Source organism: Falco cherrug, chromosome 13 (assembly GCF_023634085.1).
Source record: "Falco cherrug isolate bFalChe1 chromosome 13, bFalChe1.pri, whole genome shotgun sequence".
Lineage (NCBI taxonomy): Eukaryota > Metazoa > Chordata > Aves > Falconiformes > Falconidae > Falco > Falco cherrug.
This window is the reverse complement of record NC_073709.1, coordinates 19,199,265-19,216,406: the sequence shown is the minus strand read 5'-3', so window position 1 is coordinate 19,216,406 and position 17,142 is coordinate 19,199,265. Positions and strand designations below refer to the sequence as shown.

Sequence of the window (17,142 nt, the reverse complement as noted above, 5' to 3'; positions counted from 1 at the left end):
AACCAAAGTGGAGGCAACGAGAAAGGAAGGAAGGAAATAACCCGAGAGAACTGCTCACAGCCTTAACGTCAGGGCGCTGCTGGGGGTGGTGGGGACCGGGGTGGCCAGGCAGCTCCGCTCAGTTCCGAGCCAGGCGCTGGCCCAAGCAGCTGGCCATCGGCTGTTCGCACGCTACTTTCACAAACAGCTTTGGACAGTCTGTGTTTTCACCCAGCGTGAAACACAAATGGTTTGTAAAGTCTCAAGAAGCCTTACAAAATGAGAAAATCATTTGCTGTCTAGTTTAGCTGCAAGTTTCTGAGGCAGATTGTCCTGGACAATAGGCCTAATATGAAGGCAGCTCCATTTGTGACGGCTGGGGCAAAAGCTGCAGGCGGTGGGAAGGCAGAGCTGCCACTGGGATCCAGCACAAAGCACATAAGCAGGGTAAGTCAGGAGGCACAGCTGTAGTGCTACATCCCATGCCTGCCTCAGGACATGGAAAAATCGTTGCATTCCCAGGTAGGGGTCATGGAAGGATGAGGTTTATAAAGCAGTGTGATGCGAATGTAAAGAGCAAACCTCTCTTGAAAAATAAATACAAAACGCTTCCCTCTGTGCTTACCCAGTTTTTGAGAACGTTTTACATAACGCATATTTGAACTTGTACGCATTTCACTTATGTTCACAAATAAAAACGTGGAAATAATAAGAAAGGAAAAGCCACACAAAGGAGAGCTGTTAAGTGTGATATATTTATTTGTCTGCACATTATTTTAAGGAAACTTCGCATAGCGAGATAAGCAGATCAGGCACTGTAATGTCCTACACTGCTACCGACAATTGTAATAAAGTTCTGGTCAAAGCCATTAAAAAGCCATAAATGGAAATTATTTTATAGAAAATGTTTTTATGCTACCAGAAAACTCATTGGTTTCCTTAAGCTACTGGAAATGAATATTAAACCTTTGTTCAATACGTCATTAAGACTTCAGTAAATAGTTAGGGCCACATAATGAACACGCAGCCACCTTTTCCGTCTCAGGACCTTGCTGACCTGAAAGTTCTCTCAGTGGTAGACATTGCTGGAGCAGGTGATGTTATACATTGTGCAAGCCATACTTTTGCCTTGTAACAGCTAGGGTTTGCAAAGCCACAGATAGTAATTGTGTGTTTATCTCCTTCTGATGTCCTTGGTGGGTAGAGAGCAAACTGCCTTTTGCTACATCCCTTCTCCCATCTCTGCCACCCCCCTAGTCCACAAGATATTTGTGCAACAGGCATGGTGATGGATGTTGTGTTATCGAAGGAAAGTAAACGTGTGTGTTTTTAAAAATAAACATGCCTGACAGTGTCACTATGGTCACATTAAAAGTCAGCGCTTCCCATTAAAGTTTACCCTGCTGTCTGAACTATCACTGTTTTCTTCGATTAAAAGTAGCTATAGTAGCTCTGGCTTTATTTGAAACCAAGTCTGTGCTCTTAATTCATGAGCCTCTAGCCATTATACATACTGATACACACCAGTATGAGGTGGATTCGCTTTATTCCAAACATAGCACTGCTGAAAACCAGCGGTTTTCAAATCTGTGCAGCAGGTTTTTCTGTCTGTTGCTGAGTATGGCTCTGCTATAGTTTTTGTGATAGACAATGTCTTCATTCTTTGATGATATCAAGTCCTGTAACAGTGACAAAGAAAATGTGTATCATAAGTCAAACAATTATTTAATGGGCCAACATAAAATTAAAGCAGAGAAATTCCAAGATTTACACATAAACACAGGCAAAACTTCCTGAGATCTTCTACAAAAACAAAAGCAGCAGAACCATCTTTTTCTCGCCATTGGTCTCACTCAGGTTTCCCCCTGCTCCTCCCTGATAACAAGAACTGCCCTACTGTCATGAATCCACTTATAAGCATGAACAGTCCAGTGCATGTCCTTACTCCATGGGCAAGGGAGGTCACATCAACTGGTAGAAACATTGAATTACACTGCTGTTACAGCATATTTATGCACAGTAACATCAGAAAGTATGGGCTCCTTCTTTTCCGTACATTTTTTCAAATGGGAAAAAATTATTAGTTTATGTTTTCTTAGAAGTTACATTTTTGATTTTCCCATTTATCTCTGATCTGTTGCAGGGGGGTGGGCAAAAAGCCTTGCTAATGTGTTGTGTCTAAAATAAAGCAACAAAATAATCCACTAGTGGAGTACAGTCCTAATGTATCTGTCCTGTAGTTTAGGTATTGAAACAGATTAAGTTGGTGAAAGCTAATCACTAAAGAAGCTAACATCAGGATATTAAAATCGTTGACATTTCTTTTTGTTTTCTGACCAGTTCCATATATGACCATCTTGTTTAGACTGTAACCTAGTACATTCATTATTGATAAATTGAGGACACCAATGGTTTTGAAGAAACAAAAAGATTTTGGTGAATTTATCAGTCTTCCAGAAAATGCAATTTCAGAGTGTGCTGCAAATGATCCAAGTTCTGTGATATTTACTGCTTGTGATTGCAACTCATGTTGAAAATGCAACTTTAACTAAAAATATAGTAAAGAATAAATCTGTGCTGGGTACAGGAGAGACTTGTTGTTTCAGGTGAGCGTCTTTATCTCAAAAGCAATTTGGATGTCACTGAGTAAGTTAGAAAGTGATTCTAGGAATATGGAAGTCTTACCTTAATTAAATCAGGGAGAAAATGAATCTTGTTGAAATTGCTAATTGATATAATAAACATATTACCTTCAGTTATGAATTTCAATAACTGGAGTAACTAGGGAATGATTCTGATGGTTTTCTATGTTGTTGGGGAAAGTTTCCTTTTTATCTTCTGTGGTTTCTTCTGTGAACAGCTTGTCTATTTAAAGCCTGCAGAGAGGATGTGATTTTCCCAGGCAGGGGAACAATGGTAATGGTTTCAAATACACTATTGAAAGGGTTTATTGCAGTGGAAAGCCACCAAAATAAAATGGTTGTTCCATAGCTACGTACTTTAGACTTGTGTTGCTTGTGAATCTTTCCTCTTTGATGTTCTATAGATGTTTAGTAAGGTACAGTCCTTCACTGAACTTTCATCCTATAAAGAAATATTCTTGCTTCCAGTGTTGTTATTTGTAGATAATTATTATGCCTCATTCTAACCCACACTGTGAAATGTGATTGCTTTGTAGTTTTGTTGCTCATTCAACAGTTAGAGTGGAAGCAGATGCTGTGGATATATTTCATTGTAAAGTGATTGCTTAAACCAGCTTGTGATCATGTTTCTCAGCTACTTGATCTTGTTCTTCAAATATAAATTTATTTAGTCACTAATGTTTACCATGTTCAAAGGCTACTGTTAGTAATGTTTGGCAGACTTTCTGATTTTACTGGTCAAAACCCATTTTGACTGTTTAATTGCCTTACTTTCAACACAAAAATAATCTGTTATCGAAATGACATGTGTGACACACAGGGCCACGCATACAAGGTGGTTATCTCACTGTTATCACGGCTGTTGGGAGTCAGGCTGTAAGAACCCAGTCCTGCGACGTCCTCATCCACTGAGCATTTGTAGGAAGCCAGGGCAGTCAGGGTCTCATGGCACTGGTGGGTGGAGGAAGGAATGAGCGTAGAGGAAGTTTTCTCACAGGTTACCTGCTGTTCTGACTTGCACAAACCTTTCTGTTATAATCCTGATCCTTTCTTGAGATCCTGCCAATCATTCCAGCTTCTGAGGTGATTGTGATGCTGGCAGGTATCCAGAAATAGAAACCAAGGCTTAAATTTCTGTTCCAAGCTCTCTGAGAAAGAGGAAAAAAAATATTTTAAAAAACCAAACAAAAAACCAAAACATTTTTATGCAATTGACTGCTCAAGTCAACTGAACTGACTTTACAAAGTGCCTTGGCAAACAAACAAAGGAGAGAAATAGCTTAATGTAGCATTACTGCATTCAAGTGATCTGGGCACTTTCCTGGCTTGTGGTTGGGTTGTTCGCAGTTGCATGTAATTACTCAGGTTGTAGGAACTCATTTTGTCAGACACAGATGACTTTCTTAGTTCCTACAAAAGGAATGCAAAATGAGAAAAAGAAGGATTTAATAGACCTTTGTCATTGAGCTATTGGACACTTATTATTTGGTGTGCTCTGATTTAGAGGTAGACAACTGGCGCTAATACCAGGAACCAAATAAAACACGAAATGGATCAGAATGGATCGTTATGTACAGACAATTAATTTACATTCCAGATAGTGATAGCTTTTTGAGATGTAGGAGAACTGGCTGTTTCTTAGAACAGTTCTGGGGAGATAATGGGTCTTAAACTAAAACTTATAGGGTTTTTCCAGTGACACTGTTGCTCTGAAAAGACAACCTTCCTTGACAACTCTCTTTCTGTTACTTTTTCATTTGTTTCCTCATCACTGTCTGTTTTGGTTTAGGTTTGGGGTTGTTTTGTTTTGGTTTTTTCCTGTGAGGTGCTAAATAGCACATGACCTATTCTCTTGCATTTATTTAGCTAACTAAGGTTTCTTTGTCCGAACTTGCATAATTAGGGGGTTTTTTTTGTGGGGTTTCTTGTTCAGATTTTTGTTGTTCTTTTATTTTTTTAAATCTGGCAACTTTAAATTGAAATAATGGTTTTGAATGGCTTTCAATGCAAGTACTTTTCTGGACTATGATAATCTTGTGGGCTAGCTATGAATTTGGAACTTTGGCAGACTCCCAGCTTACCTCTTAACCTCCCATCTGTATGTTAATGGGAGCCATGCTGCTGTTGTTTTAGCCTCTTCCAAATTTCTTTTTGAAACTATGATGCGCTTTGTGATAATAAAAATCTACTGGTATTAAACTTCTCAAGAAGTTCAACAAGGCCAAGTGCAAGGTCCTGCATGTGCGTGAGGGCAATCCCAAGCAATACATGCTGGGTGGAGAATGGATTGAGAGCAGCCCTGAGGAGAAGGACTTGGGGGTGCTGGTGTACAAAAAGCTCAATGTGGCCTGGCAATGTGCTCCTGCAGCCCAGAAAGCCAACCATGTCTGGGCTGCATCAAAAGAAGTGTGGCCAGCAGGACAAGGGAGGTGACTCCCCCTCTCTAGTCTGCTCTCATGAGACTCCACCTGCAGCACTGCGTTCAGCTCTGGGGCCTCCAACATAAGGACATGGAACTTGTTGGAGTGAGTCCAGAAGAGGACCATGAAGATGGTCAGAGGGCCAAAGCACCTCTCCTCTGAAGACAGGCTGAAAGAGTTGGGGTTGCTTAGCCTGGAGAAGAGAAGGCTCCGGGGACACCTTACTACAGCCTTCCAGTGCCTAAAGGGGCCTGCAGGAAAGTGGGGAGGGACTTTGTACAAGGGCATGTGGCGACAGGACAAGGGGTGACGGCTTTGAACTGGAAGAGGGTAGATTTAGATTTGATATAATAAGGAGGAAATTCTTTACTGTGAGGGTGGTGAGGCACAGGAACAGGTTGTGCAGAGAATCTGTGGATGCCCCATCCCTGGAAGTGTTCAAGGCCAAGTTGGATGGGGCTTGGAACAACCTGGTTCTAGTGGAATGTGTCTCTGCCACGGCAGGGGTGTTGGAACTAGATGATCTTTAAGGTCCCTTCCAGCCCAAACCACTCCATAATTCTGAGCAGCCTCTTCAATTTCATCTGTTCCTGTCATAATGATTTGTATTATGATCTTCTTAACAGTCTGTTGAGATGGTGGCTGAAAGTGGTTCCAAGATTACATCAAATATAATTATACTTTGATTTCTTTATCTGAACATCTTGACTTTTTGAAATATAGCTTGTATTCTTCTTTAGCTTAGGCACATTCAAGATAACAGTGCATTTGGAAGGTTAAAAGCAACAGCTACAAGCTTATTTCCTTCTTCCATCTGCAAGAGCTTTGTCCTGTTGTTCTCCTTGATCACATTGTACTTTATATTACAGTCTTGTCTTAATGGAGGTCTTTTGATTGTAACACTTGTAATTCATGGGAACAGCAGTTTTGGGAGTGCACATGATGTTTGGAGCAGGAATCTTTATTTTGTTTATTTGACTTTCTTGGGGGAATAAAGCTGCTGATATCTGCCCTTGCATTGGTGTTGGACAATTCTTGCAAATCACTTTCCAGAGATGGGAAAAGGTGGTTATTTGAGGGGTTAAATGGTTAGATGTAGGGGATTATTTTGTAGCCAGCTGGATCTTGGGTTATTTAGGAACTCATTAAAAGGATGACCTTAAGAAATGATAAAACATGTAGTCTGCTTCAAGGGACCTTACATGGGTGACCAGCTGAGGACCTACAAGAGCAGCATAACTGATCTGGAGATAGCCAAGTCTGGTGTAGGTCATATTGCTTGCAACAAGCATTTCTACAGCCAGTATATGCTTCAGCTACATAAAGCATATCTGGTAAAGCTAGTTTGTGTGGGAGACAGTGGATTTACTGTTAGTCAGGTAAATCTGACTTTGTTTTGCCATGTCAGACTTCTTGTACATGCACAAACCTCTTTGTAAGAAGTGTCTGATTTACTGCACAAATGTCCAATGATTATGCAGACCTTGAGTACTAAGTCCACTGTGTGCCAGAGATACCTGATTTTTACGTTGTCCTGTGTGCATGCCTAAGAAATATGTTAAATGTGGGCCAGCATATTTGAAAATTTTGAAAAAGTGTCAAAAGAAAAAAATAATAAAATCTAGCTACTGAAGTTTGGCTGATAGGGAGAAAAGAGCATTTCTGGGAAAATCCCAGCTTACTGTAGCCTTGGACATGTCCACAAAACCCCTTAACATAATGCAGCCTTGGAAGGGTTGTTTAATCATTTAATGTGTGTGAAAGCTTCCACCATGTTGCAGCACCTGCAATTCCAAAGTCTGGTGTCTGATAGGGAGACGTTTCTCCAAAAGAAATCTTCAGACTAAGGTGAAGGCTTCTCATTCCTCACTCAGGTGGAATTTGGTGGCATAAAGGACTTTTGCAAAAAAACCTGTATCTTTTTGTAAGCTTTTGGGGTGCAATTTGTTTTACAGAGGCCAGCATGGGATTTTGTTCCTCTATCTCATTTAGAACTTGCCTACACACTTTTTTTTCAGTTCTACCTATTGGATTTTTTTCTAATTATTCTAGGAAAAAAGTTCTGATCAGAAAGTTACTACAAATTCACCCAAAGACATGTGTTCTGCTTTTGATTCTCACCTTTGTATGCATTCATACATACAATGCCTTCATTTATTACTGTGTATTTTTAATACATGGCAGAGGTACCTAAAGCCTAGACAGGAGTATAAACATAAAATGATCCATGCGATAAAAGTGTGTGTGGGGGGGGTGTTTCCTTTGTTTTATGCTTGGTTTATTAATTATACATGATAAAATGTTTTTAATTGGGGTGTCTTTTCATGCAAGTGAGGGTTCTTTTACACACTGACTTTCTAGAGGCTTTTGTAGTTTAGTCTAAAGCAAGTGGCAGGTAACTTAAACAGTACCTAGCATCCATTGTGTTGGAACATGCAATGACCATAATGGTATATTTAGAAAATGTACAGAGGGCAAGACAGGAAAGGTGGATATCCCTTTCTCAACCTGTTTTTAACCTCACCCAGTTTAATAACCAAAGAATTGTGTGGTTTTGACACAAAGACATTTGTACAATGGAGAGACAGAGACAGCTGCTAAGATGTGTTGTTTAACAATGAATGCAAAATATTCCTGTGAGATTATTTTTGAGCAGGTTTAAACTGCAGAAAAGAATGCTCCCAAAGATGAGAACTGTTGGTTTTCATCCCTCTCATTGCAATCTGAACTTTGAATTGCTGGTATGCATTAAGAATCCAATTCAAAATAATCCAAGTCTGAAAATGCCTATTAATTCAACCCATATGACAGAGTATAGATTAATTGGTACGCCTTACTTTGTGCTAATGCAGAAATTGAGAAGGGTTTCATAAGACGTTGTTGACCTATTTCACATAGAAAGTTAGATTCGTAGCAAACAAGACTGAGCTCTTTTCCAAACATTTTCCATGCTGTCTTGAATACAACTGTGTTTTCATGCAGCTAAACAGGGAGTAAAGGTCTGGTCTTGCAAAATGCTTGTCATTGCCTGCTTCCTTATTGCCTTTAACTAGGTGACCTGTTTAGTGACTGCTTCCAACTTTTCATGCACACGTGAAGAATGGTTTCTCAGTGGTGTTTGTGAAACCATCTATTTGTCATATTCCGTGTTTTTATGATTAAATTCAAGAGTACGTGATCAAAATTTGAGAGTTGATTTAATTTTCGGCCTTTCTATTTCAGGGACCTGAAACTGGACAATATTCTTCTGGATGCAGAAGGCCACTGTAAACTGGCTGACTTTGGGATGTGCAAAGAAGGGATTCTGAATGGAGTGACCACCACAACCTTTTGTGGCACACCTGACTATATAGCTCCGGAGGTATTTTTTTGCACTGTACTAAGAATACGGATATTATCGTTCACCAGACTGTTACATGTGTAATTTTAGATACTTTGTGCATGTAGATGAAAACAGTAGAAGATGCAAACTAGGCTGTGGTGTAGTTTTGCCTAGGTAATCTTGCAGAAATTGATTACTGCTCACAAGCAGTATTTCACATTGATAGAAGTGACAAAGCATGTTTTTTTCTATTATTTGTTTCCTGAATTAACAGTATTCTTCTCCATACACTCATCTCTGACTTGGCATTATTGTGAAAGCACTTACTAGCCTTTAAGGTGTTAGACGCAACTGAGTACTGCCAGCACTGGTCTTTAGTAGTTAAAATTTATTTTTTTTTAATTTTTCATGAGACTTAGAAGGGCACATTCATATGGAAGAGACCATATGTTTGGTGTCATTTTGCCTAGTGTCCCTGTGGGAATATAATTTTTTTCCATTCTTTAAAGTATCTGTGAGTGAAAGATACTGTGTTTGTGGTATTTCTCATCATATGGATGAACAGCAAATATAGACTTGCATAGAAAGGTAGAAAATTTCCATATGTATGCTGCATATCCATTGGCAACACCCAAAGTAATTTCAAGCCATTCATTGAGTAAAAGAAATGGCTGAGAATCACGCAGGTTTTACATAGCCTAAGTTGTAATATTATGAGATGGATTTCCAAGTGCCTAAAATGAATTGGTATTGTACAGTTAGTCTTCTAGGCAGACTTTGCTCAGTTTAGTTAGTAACCTGTGCATCTTCTGGCTGAAGATTCAGTGTGCTGATTTAATGTAAAAGTGTCATTGCTTTGTCTTTCATCAACCATAAATTTGCAGCAGGGAAAAATGTTAGTTTATTATTTGTTAGAGAAGATAAATTAGAAAACTTTATTGTTAGTGTTCATGGCTGTCAAGCTTTGGTAGCGCAAGTGATAAGGTGTGAATCATATTCAAACCATCATGATATAAATGTGTGTCTTACAGAGTTTGAAAAGTATTACAGTGTTTAAAAGAAAATAAATACCAGTGTGATGGTTTTGGTTTCATATGAATTCTGTTCTGATTCAGGGTATTAATTGAGTCCTTTGACAAATGCTTTGGAAATTTTTAGTGAAAAAAAAGCAATAATAAGATCCGGGGAACTCTTACATGGAATCCTGTTCTCACTGAAGTCAGTAACTCAGGCTTCCGTTTTGTCATCTTAATTGCAGAAGTTTATCTCCTGTTTCTATTTCTCTTGCATCATGGTGGTATGTTTCAATTTTCTGTTCTTTAGCAATACCTGAGTTGCAAGAGTGCCCAGAACACTTGAAAAGTGCATTTTTGAAGAGTATAAATTTCTGTAATTAAAGTCTATAAAATGTAATATCCATTCAACTAAGAATCTGGCTGGGATCCAGACCTCTGTATTCAATGTTAACTCATTTTTGGTTTTATGTTAAGACTGAGTTTGGTTTTATGTTGGTCATGATCCCCAAATACAGCACTGAGCTCACATGTCTTCTGACTGTAGCGCTAGTGTTGTTTAAGGGGGTGGTGGAGTTGTTGCCATTCTAACTCATTTTAAGGCAGACAGCTTAGACAGTTGCCCACTCTACTTTTCCCAGTCCCCTGTCATGCTGAAACTTTGCAGCCAAACTACAAGCTTCTCAGTGAAAAGTAGCCAGGAATTAAACTTGTATGACACTAGTTCTGTAACACCAGGTAGTACAATAAAACTCCATCATGCTAACCTTCCACTCCCCACTTAAATTTACTTGCTACAATGTTGAATTTGTGCCACATGAAAAGTTGTGGAGTGGTAGCCAGTTTTTCTGAAAGCGAGGGAAATTAAAGTGAGTACTACAGCCATGCATTATACAGCGTTTTAATGCTGTAAAAAGAACTTGAACAAAAATGCTTTTGGCTTCCTTCAGCCCTACCTAAAGGACTAGAATAAATCTCTCTGATGAGCGCCATGCAGCATTACAAGCTGGTTCAGTTTGTTTTGTTCAAGATAGAGACAAGGAAATGTTTCACATTTTCCACCAATCTGTTTTGTATATGTGATCTTTTTTCCCCCCTATAGCGTGACCTGCTTTAAACAGTTTGGAAGGATATACAGCTCTCTTGCTCATGGGCATACTCTTTTACTCAGGGGACTGATAAATTCAGTCAGTACTTCTGAGAACAACTATGCATTGACACTTAGCTGTGTTTAGTGCAAATTGCCTGGGTAGGAAACCATGCCTGCCTGCTGTTGCTGAAATCAGTGTGGGATTTAGTCCTGCTTAGGCGCTGTTGGAAAGAAGGGGTGTATTATGTTGAAACAGCAAGTGTGCAGCCAAGAGTTTTATCTAACTTGTCTATTCAATCCAATCTCTTTTTCTGTACCAGATCCTCCAGGAGTTAGAATACGGCCCATCAGTAGACTGGTGGGCTCTGGGTGTTCTCATGTACGAAATGATGGCTGGGCAACCCCCCTTTGAAGCTGACAATGAAGACGATCTCTTTGAATCCATCCTCCACGATGATGTCTTGTATCCAGTCTGGCTCAGTAAAGAAGCCGTCAGCATTTTAAAAGCAGTGAGTCTTCCATTACTCGATTTCCTCGTCCTCTTCCTGGGTTGGTTTTTTTTTTTTTTGGGGGGGGGGGGCGGTTACTTGATTAAAATTGAATTTGCTGAAAGTTGTTGAGAGCAGTCACCGCTGGGAGTTCAAGCACAGTTCAGAGTGCCACTGTTAGGATAATGGGGCCTGGGATAAATTACACCGCTTGTGGGAAAGGAACAGAATGTTTGTATTCCACGCAGTTGTACACTGTATAAATCTGTGTACTGCAGATTCATGTTTCAGGGAAAACCCAACCAACTAGAACTGTGCTATCACTTTGGCACTTTATATGCTGCATGTTCACTAGTGGGGGAAGCACTACATAATTAAAGAAACAATGTTTTTATTTAACCCACTTAAAAAATTTCTTGTTTCTCTGCCTTTCTTTCCCTATCATCAAGATAGGTTGAAAGCCCTTTATTTGCAGTTGCATATTCTATTTTATAGTTCACATAGACAAGACTGAAAAGCAGTCTTACTCTGGTGTAATTGTTTCTGCCCTGATTGGTGGTTTTCAGTGACTTGACAGAAATGTGAGTCACCAAATGCCACAATTTTTTTGATCAGTCAAAATGTGTTACTGGGCAACTTCAGTTTTCAGACTGCCTTTCCGAAATCAGGTTTACTTCATTAATATGACACTGACATAAATTCTTTTTTCTGTACTAGTATCATCCGAACATAAAAAGTAAAACAAAACAGAAGCAGTATGCCAATCCCCATAGGTTTTTATTCCACTTTTCCATCTTCTTTGAAAGTGGAAAATTTCTACCTTTCCACATCTATTTTTCTTTCAGCATCTGCAGTAAAGTAAGGGAGACTTTCAATTAAGAGGGCAGCTGGTAAAGTCCTGCAGAGATCTTCATACAGGGTTACATTTTGAAATTTTATACAAAACTTGAAAAATTCTGCTTTTAACACCAGTGGACAGGTAACACTTTCGGCAGAAATGTTCATCTTGATCTCTTAATGAAAATATCTTCAGGCTCATTCTAGCTGAGAGAGGGAGGTGCTCTAGCAGATGATTAAAAGCAGAAGTCGAAGTCAAACCTCTCAGAAATGTTTGCTGGAGTATCTCTTTTGTTCCATTCAGTGTAGTGAGAACATGGAGGATTTAATGCTGACCTTTGCACACATTCTCCTGTCTCCCCCCAGATAGGTCTCTGATGACTTTTTATTAGCTGACATCATACTTTCATGCATCAATTTTTGTTTCCAGACCTTTCAACTATTTTCAGTTCAGCAATTAAAATGTATGGACTTGAGCTGTAGAATTCAGGCTGATATCTAGGATTCAGGGTATTTTTTTTGGCATGTCGTAGAGAAAGGGTTGTTGTCAATGTTCATGTCTGCATCTGAATTTCACTGAAGTCCAAGAGATTTTCGGTAATGTTTTGGTTTCACAGTCTGTAAGATCTGTGTTCCTTTGTCATCCACAGGCTTCTTCAGTGAATCTATATTAACTGATCTTTCTGTTATTCTCAATCACAGAAACATTTGTTGGAGGGGAAGAGTTTAACTCTTGGCTAAGTGTGTAGTGTAAGAGCCATTGTAACTATTAGGAGAAGGTATTTATTTCACAGAGAAAAGGGAGAAACAGATTTGACAGTCAGAGCCTATGTTATCTCATTGGTCGTGCAAGAAGTGAGATATCTGTTTGTGTTATACATGTCATTCATTAGCCACACAAATGCAGACACAGAACTGGGCTGCAGATGTGAGCTGTGTACTTTTGTGACTGTAAGTGCAAGGGTGTTAAATCCTCTAATTACTTCTAAAGCTGACTTCGCTATAAATTTTCATGAGGCTGTTTTCCTGGGTCTACATTTTGATAGTAGGCGTGGTGGTTTGTATTTTGCTGTAGTTGTAGCACTTCTTTTACATCTTTCTGTCTAAAGTTAATCCTTAATGCCATTATAAACCTTAAAAAGAGAATTGCATCCATTAAATAGGATTGCACGATAATAGTAGAGCATTCCTTATTGGGCAAGATTTTAGTTGGCACAGATTGATATAATTTAATGGAGCTGTGCCAGTTTACACCATAAAAAGAAAACGATTCCTTATACTTAGCAACCTGCTGCCTGTGCAGCTATGGTGTAAAACATACTTGAAACTTGTGTTCTTCATCTGATTCTTGTCCACATTCTGTTAAGTGAAGAACAGGAAAAACAGAGGAAAGAAAGAGGCGTCTATGTATTTTACTGCTGACTGGTAGCAAGGGATTAACTTTGAAACACTTCGTTTCCTCACATTGTGCTTTGAGACATGGGTTTTATTCTTTAGAACCTGTGTATTTTTACACTCCTCCAAACAGCATATAAGGAAAGTTTAATAAGAAGACATTCTCTTGTATTAAGCAACAATGTTTTTGTATTTTCTGAAGAAACGGTTTTCCTGTTATTTCCAACAAAACACTAAGGCGGATAATTTTACAGCTCAGCACTACAAGGCAGCACATTGCTTATCCCATGAAATCCCACAGATCTTAGTAGTCCTCTTTCTGTGAGTTGACAGGAATTGCTATTTAAAATTCTTTCCTGTCTGGTAAGGAAAACAATTCTTCATTGAAATTAGCTCTGTGCTTCTCTGCAAGCAATGGAGAGAGGTTGTGTCTACAGTGTGTGTTCACTGTGTACCCAGGTGACTGATCTCTAGGTACAGAAGCAAAACACTGCTTTTAAGTTGTGCCATTTATTTCAAGAAGCAAAATTTTGGGAGCCTGATGATTCTTGATTTGGGCCCCAAGTTGCATGGCTATGTCAGCAACCTTTTGTCTCCTGTTGTCATTTAAGTCAGTAGGAACTCTGATCTCAGAAAGCTTCTCTTTTCATAAAAGAAGGTTCCTGCCTTAATATGGGAAAACAAAAAGGCAACATTTAATGGCTGTGGCTGTCAGCTCCGTTGGCAACCATCTCTTCAACACTGTACAGTTAACAGCTGTCTCTGCCCTCACAGTTGCATCATTGTTGATGCTGTTGATAAACAGGGAATACATTTCAGCTTGTGCTTCAGAAATAGAAGCTGAAAAAAGTCAATATTTATTCCAGAGGATGAAATTTATAGAACTAAAAGTCCACTTAAGAAGTTTGAGATTATTTCATTGTATCTGCCTATGTTAATTCTGTTTGTTGAAGTATTCATTCTTAAAATTTGTTCTCCCCGATCATCCATTTCCAAGTTCCATGAAGTCTGTGAAGTACAGTACTAAACTGTACTATCTAGTCATATATTCATGTCCTGGGCTTCTTAAAAATTACATGTTCGGATGTTTTCCCTGCCTCTGGCTTAAAACAAAGATAAACCATTGCAGATACTAGGATCAGATTTTACTTCTTTGATACCTGGATTATATGGTACAAAAAGCGTATCCTGTAGTTTCAGTGTTCTGTTTCTACAAAATGTGTGGCTGCTGGTTCCTGGCCTGCTCGCTCCAGTCCTGGAGGTGAAATAAAGCAGAAGAATGTAGGAATGTGTTTTGTGGTTTTCCAAGAGACCTCACCAAAGTACAGTAATCCTTTCAAAACCTTTGCTTCTCCTGCCCATAGAAAATATGGCCTGTAGTTTAGATACGACTTGTCCACTTGCAAAAGAACTTGTGGAGCAGCTGAACACAAGACCAAAGAGGATTGTCTTTGGAGTGGTGCATGTATGTCAGAAACCAGAGAGAATTTCCTCGCTGATCTATGTTATATCATTAAAATCATAGCAATGGTATTCTCCTGGGGATGGTTGATCTAGCTATCTAAAACCATCTTAAGGGCTTCAGTATCTACTTATCTAATAACTGGAGTACTAAGGCAAGGGTATGTATTGTAGTGATTTATTTTTTTGGTAAGGGTGTCTTTTTTCTACAGATATATAGTATAATGTGGTACCTAGGTTAAATAGGCACTGGACAATTATCACATTTTGTTTCATGTGTACACTTTTTAAAAAGATTAAATGTTATAGTAATGGCTCCATATAAATGTACGGCTAAGTTTGGCGTAATTCTATAATATGAGTGTGTGATGTGTACAAGAACTGCATTTGTTGGTATTTGAATTACAAGGTCTCTATGTCGACATGCACTGGGGAATAAGTAGAGCAATTGCTAATAAAAGGAAGAAATAACAGCGCAAAATTAGGATAAATATTATCAGCTACCATCGTTTGATATCAATGTCTTACACCGGTTGTGCAGCTTTTTGCTGAAAGGAATAGTAAGAGTTTGAAAGTGAGAAGTCTAGAAATTGCCACACCAGAGAAGACCAGTTAGTTCCAGGTGCTTCCAGTTGCTGCCACTAACAGTGTGCTAAAAATGAAAGGCAAGGTACAAGTTATGTCATGAGGGAAGCTTTCTGCTGGTACTGATCACTCCATGTATTTCCTGAAACAGGACACGGGCAATTGACATAGCTCCAGGTGCTCTTCTGGCTTGTATTAGAATAAAATTCTAGAAATTAGTAGGAAGGTTATGGCTTTTCATGTGTCTGCTTGAATGAACTGTATGATTCTGCAACCTACATATCCAAAGGAAATAAACAACAGTAAGCATAATATGTAAGCCCTATCCCCCAAAATAATAGTTAATATAGAGCAAATAAGAGCTATCCTGACTATCTATTTGGAAATGTCTGTGGAGGGTTGAATATTTTCTTTCTTTCCTAGAGTATTTTTGGCCAAAGCTGGAACTAGAAGTGCTGAAAGAGAATCTGTTCCTGTAGCACTCCCAGCCAGATGAAATTAGGAGGTCTCAGCAATCAGTTGAAAGAGCTTGCTGCAGGAAACGTACACTTCAGAGTCTCTGAATCTCCTAGTTTGCCTGGAACCTCTGAAATTTAGAGGGTCATCCTTGTTGTTCGTACAGAAAAAATAACTTTCTGAAAGGAGGCTGTCTCTAAAATCTAGGTTTTAGGAATTGTAAATGTGTAATTGGACTGCAAATGGTTTCCAGCCACTGCCATCCATGTTTTAACTTTTTCCTCCTCTCCCTCCTCCAACCCTGTAGTTCATGACAAAAAACCCCAATAAGCGACTTGGCTGTGTGGCATCACAAAACGGGGAAGACGCGATTAAGCAGCATCCGTTTTTCAAGGAAATTGACTGGGTTCTTCTAGAACAAAGGAAAATCAAGCCACCCTTCAAACCTCGGATTGTAAGTAGCAGTTTGCGTAACATTCAGAGAAAACTTGGTTTGATAGATCTAGTTGTTGGCTTTTCTGAGGTGTGAGATTATCTGATGCAACATTTGGGGATTGAAACAGTAACATAAAAAGTGCACTGAAAAGATTGCCTCGACGTTTTTTCTGTGAAGGTAAGTGTCAGGAGTAGATTTAATGCACAGGAAGATGTCCGTGTTCAGTCACATAAACCATGAGAGGGTTCAAGGCCCTGTTTTAATTATTTTCCTGTGTTCCTAAAGATACCTTGATCGGAAGAGTTTATTTCAGTTGAGTATATACTGTATTTTCTGTGTGAAATCTGCTACAGTCCTGCATTGCCAATGGCCACTAGATTTTGCAGTGAAAGACAGAGGAAAGAATTTCTGGTTAATATTTTAACTGAAGATACTCGAAAAAATAGCTTCCTGGGCCATTGTGGTTAAATAATTTGGTGTACTTATATTTTCCTGGGTAATAATCAAGTATTTCTATTTTAAAGTAGCAATAACATGTAAAGAGCAGCTCCACATGCAGAAACTACAAAAGCCAAACAAAAATACTTTACTTATTCTTGTCTTCCTCTGGATGAAAATACTTAGTTCACCAAATGTCAGCTTTTCAGCTGGGAATGTGTGCAGTTAATTTTGTGCTTGAACAGTATAAGAGAATAATTTTATGATAAATCCTTTGATTTTTGTCTTTTGACTCTGCACATTTCTAATCACAATGTTTGATTTGCCTGTAAATACGATGAAGATACTTATTTGTTTCTTTATTTAGGTAGTTTACAAAGGTATTTAAAAACAAACCAAACCCAAACCAAACAAACCAAAAAAACCAAACAACTTTGGGCTCAACACTGAATTCTAACTTAAATTTAGAGGTGAAAAAGTCCCCTCTGTTATTGCAGAATTGATGTCTGTTGCATTTAATGCATTTACTTTTAGTCCAGTGAGATGCATGTCCCCAAGTTGCCTGCATAGGTGGTGGCAG

At 38.9% G+C, this 17,142-nt stretch overlaps 1 protein-coding gene across 3 annotated transcripts in view; it reads left to right on the top strand.

Moving 5' to 3' along the window:
• PRKCE (protein kinase C epsilon) overlaps nucleotides 1-17,142 on the top strand; it is a 294,070-nt gene that overhangs the window by 255,429 nt on the left and 21,499 nt on the right. For all 3 annotated transcript variants that reach the window (XM_005436291.3, XM_027801204.2, XM_027801203.1), the window contains 3 exons: nucleotides 8,264-8,402; nucleotides 10,787-10,975; nucleotides 15,996-16,142. In XM_005436291.3, the coding sequence (XP_005436348.1) occupies nucleotides 8,264-8,402; nucleotides 10,787-10,975; nucleotides 15,996-16,142 (475 nt within the window). The remainder of the gene's footprint in view (nucleotides 1-8,263; nucleotides 8,403-10,786; nucleotides 10,976-15,995; nucleotides 16,143-17,142) is intronic.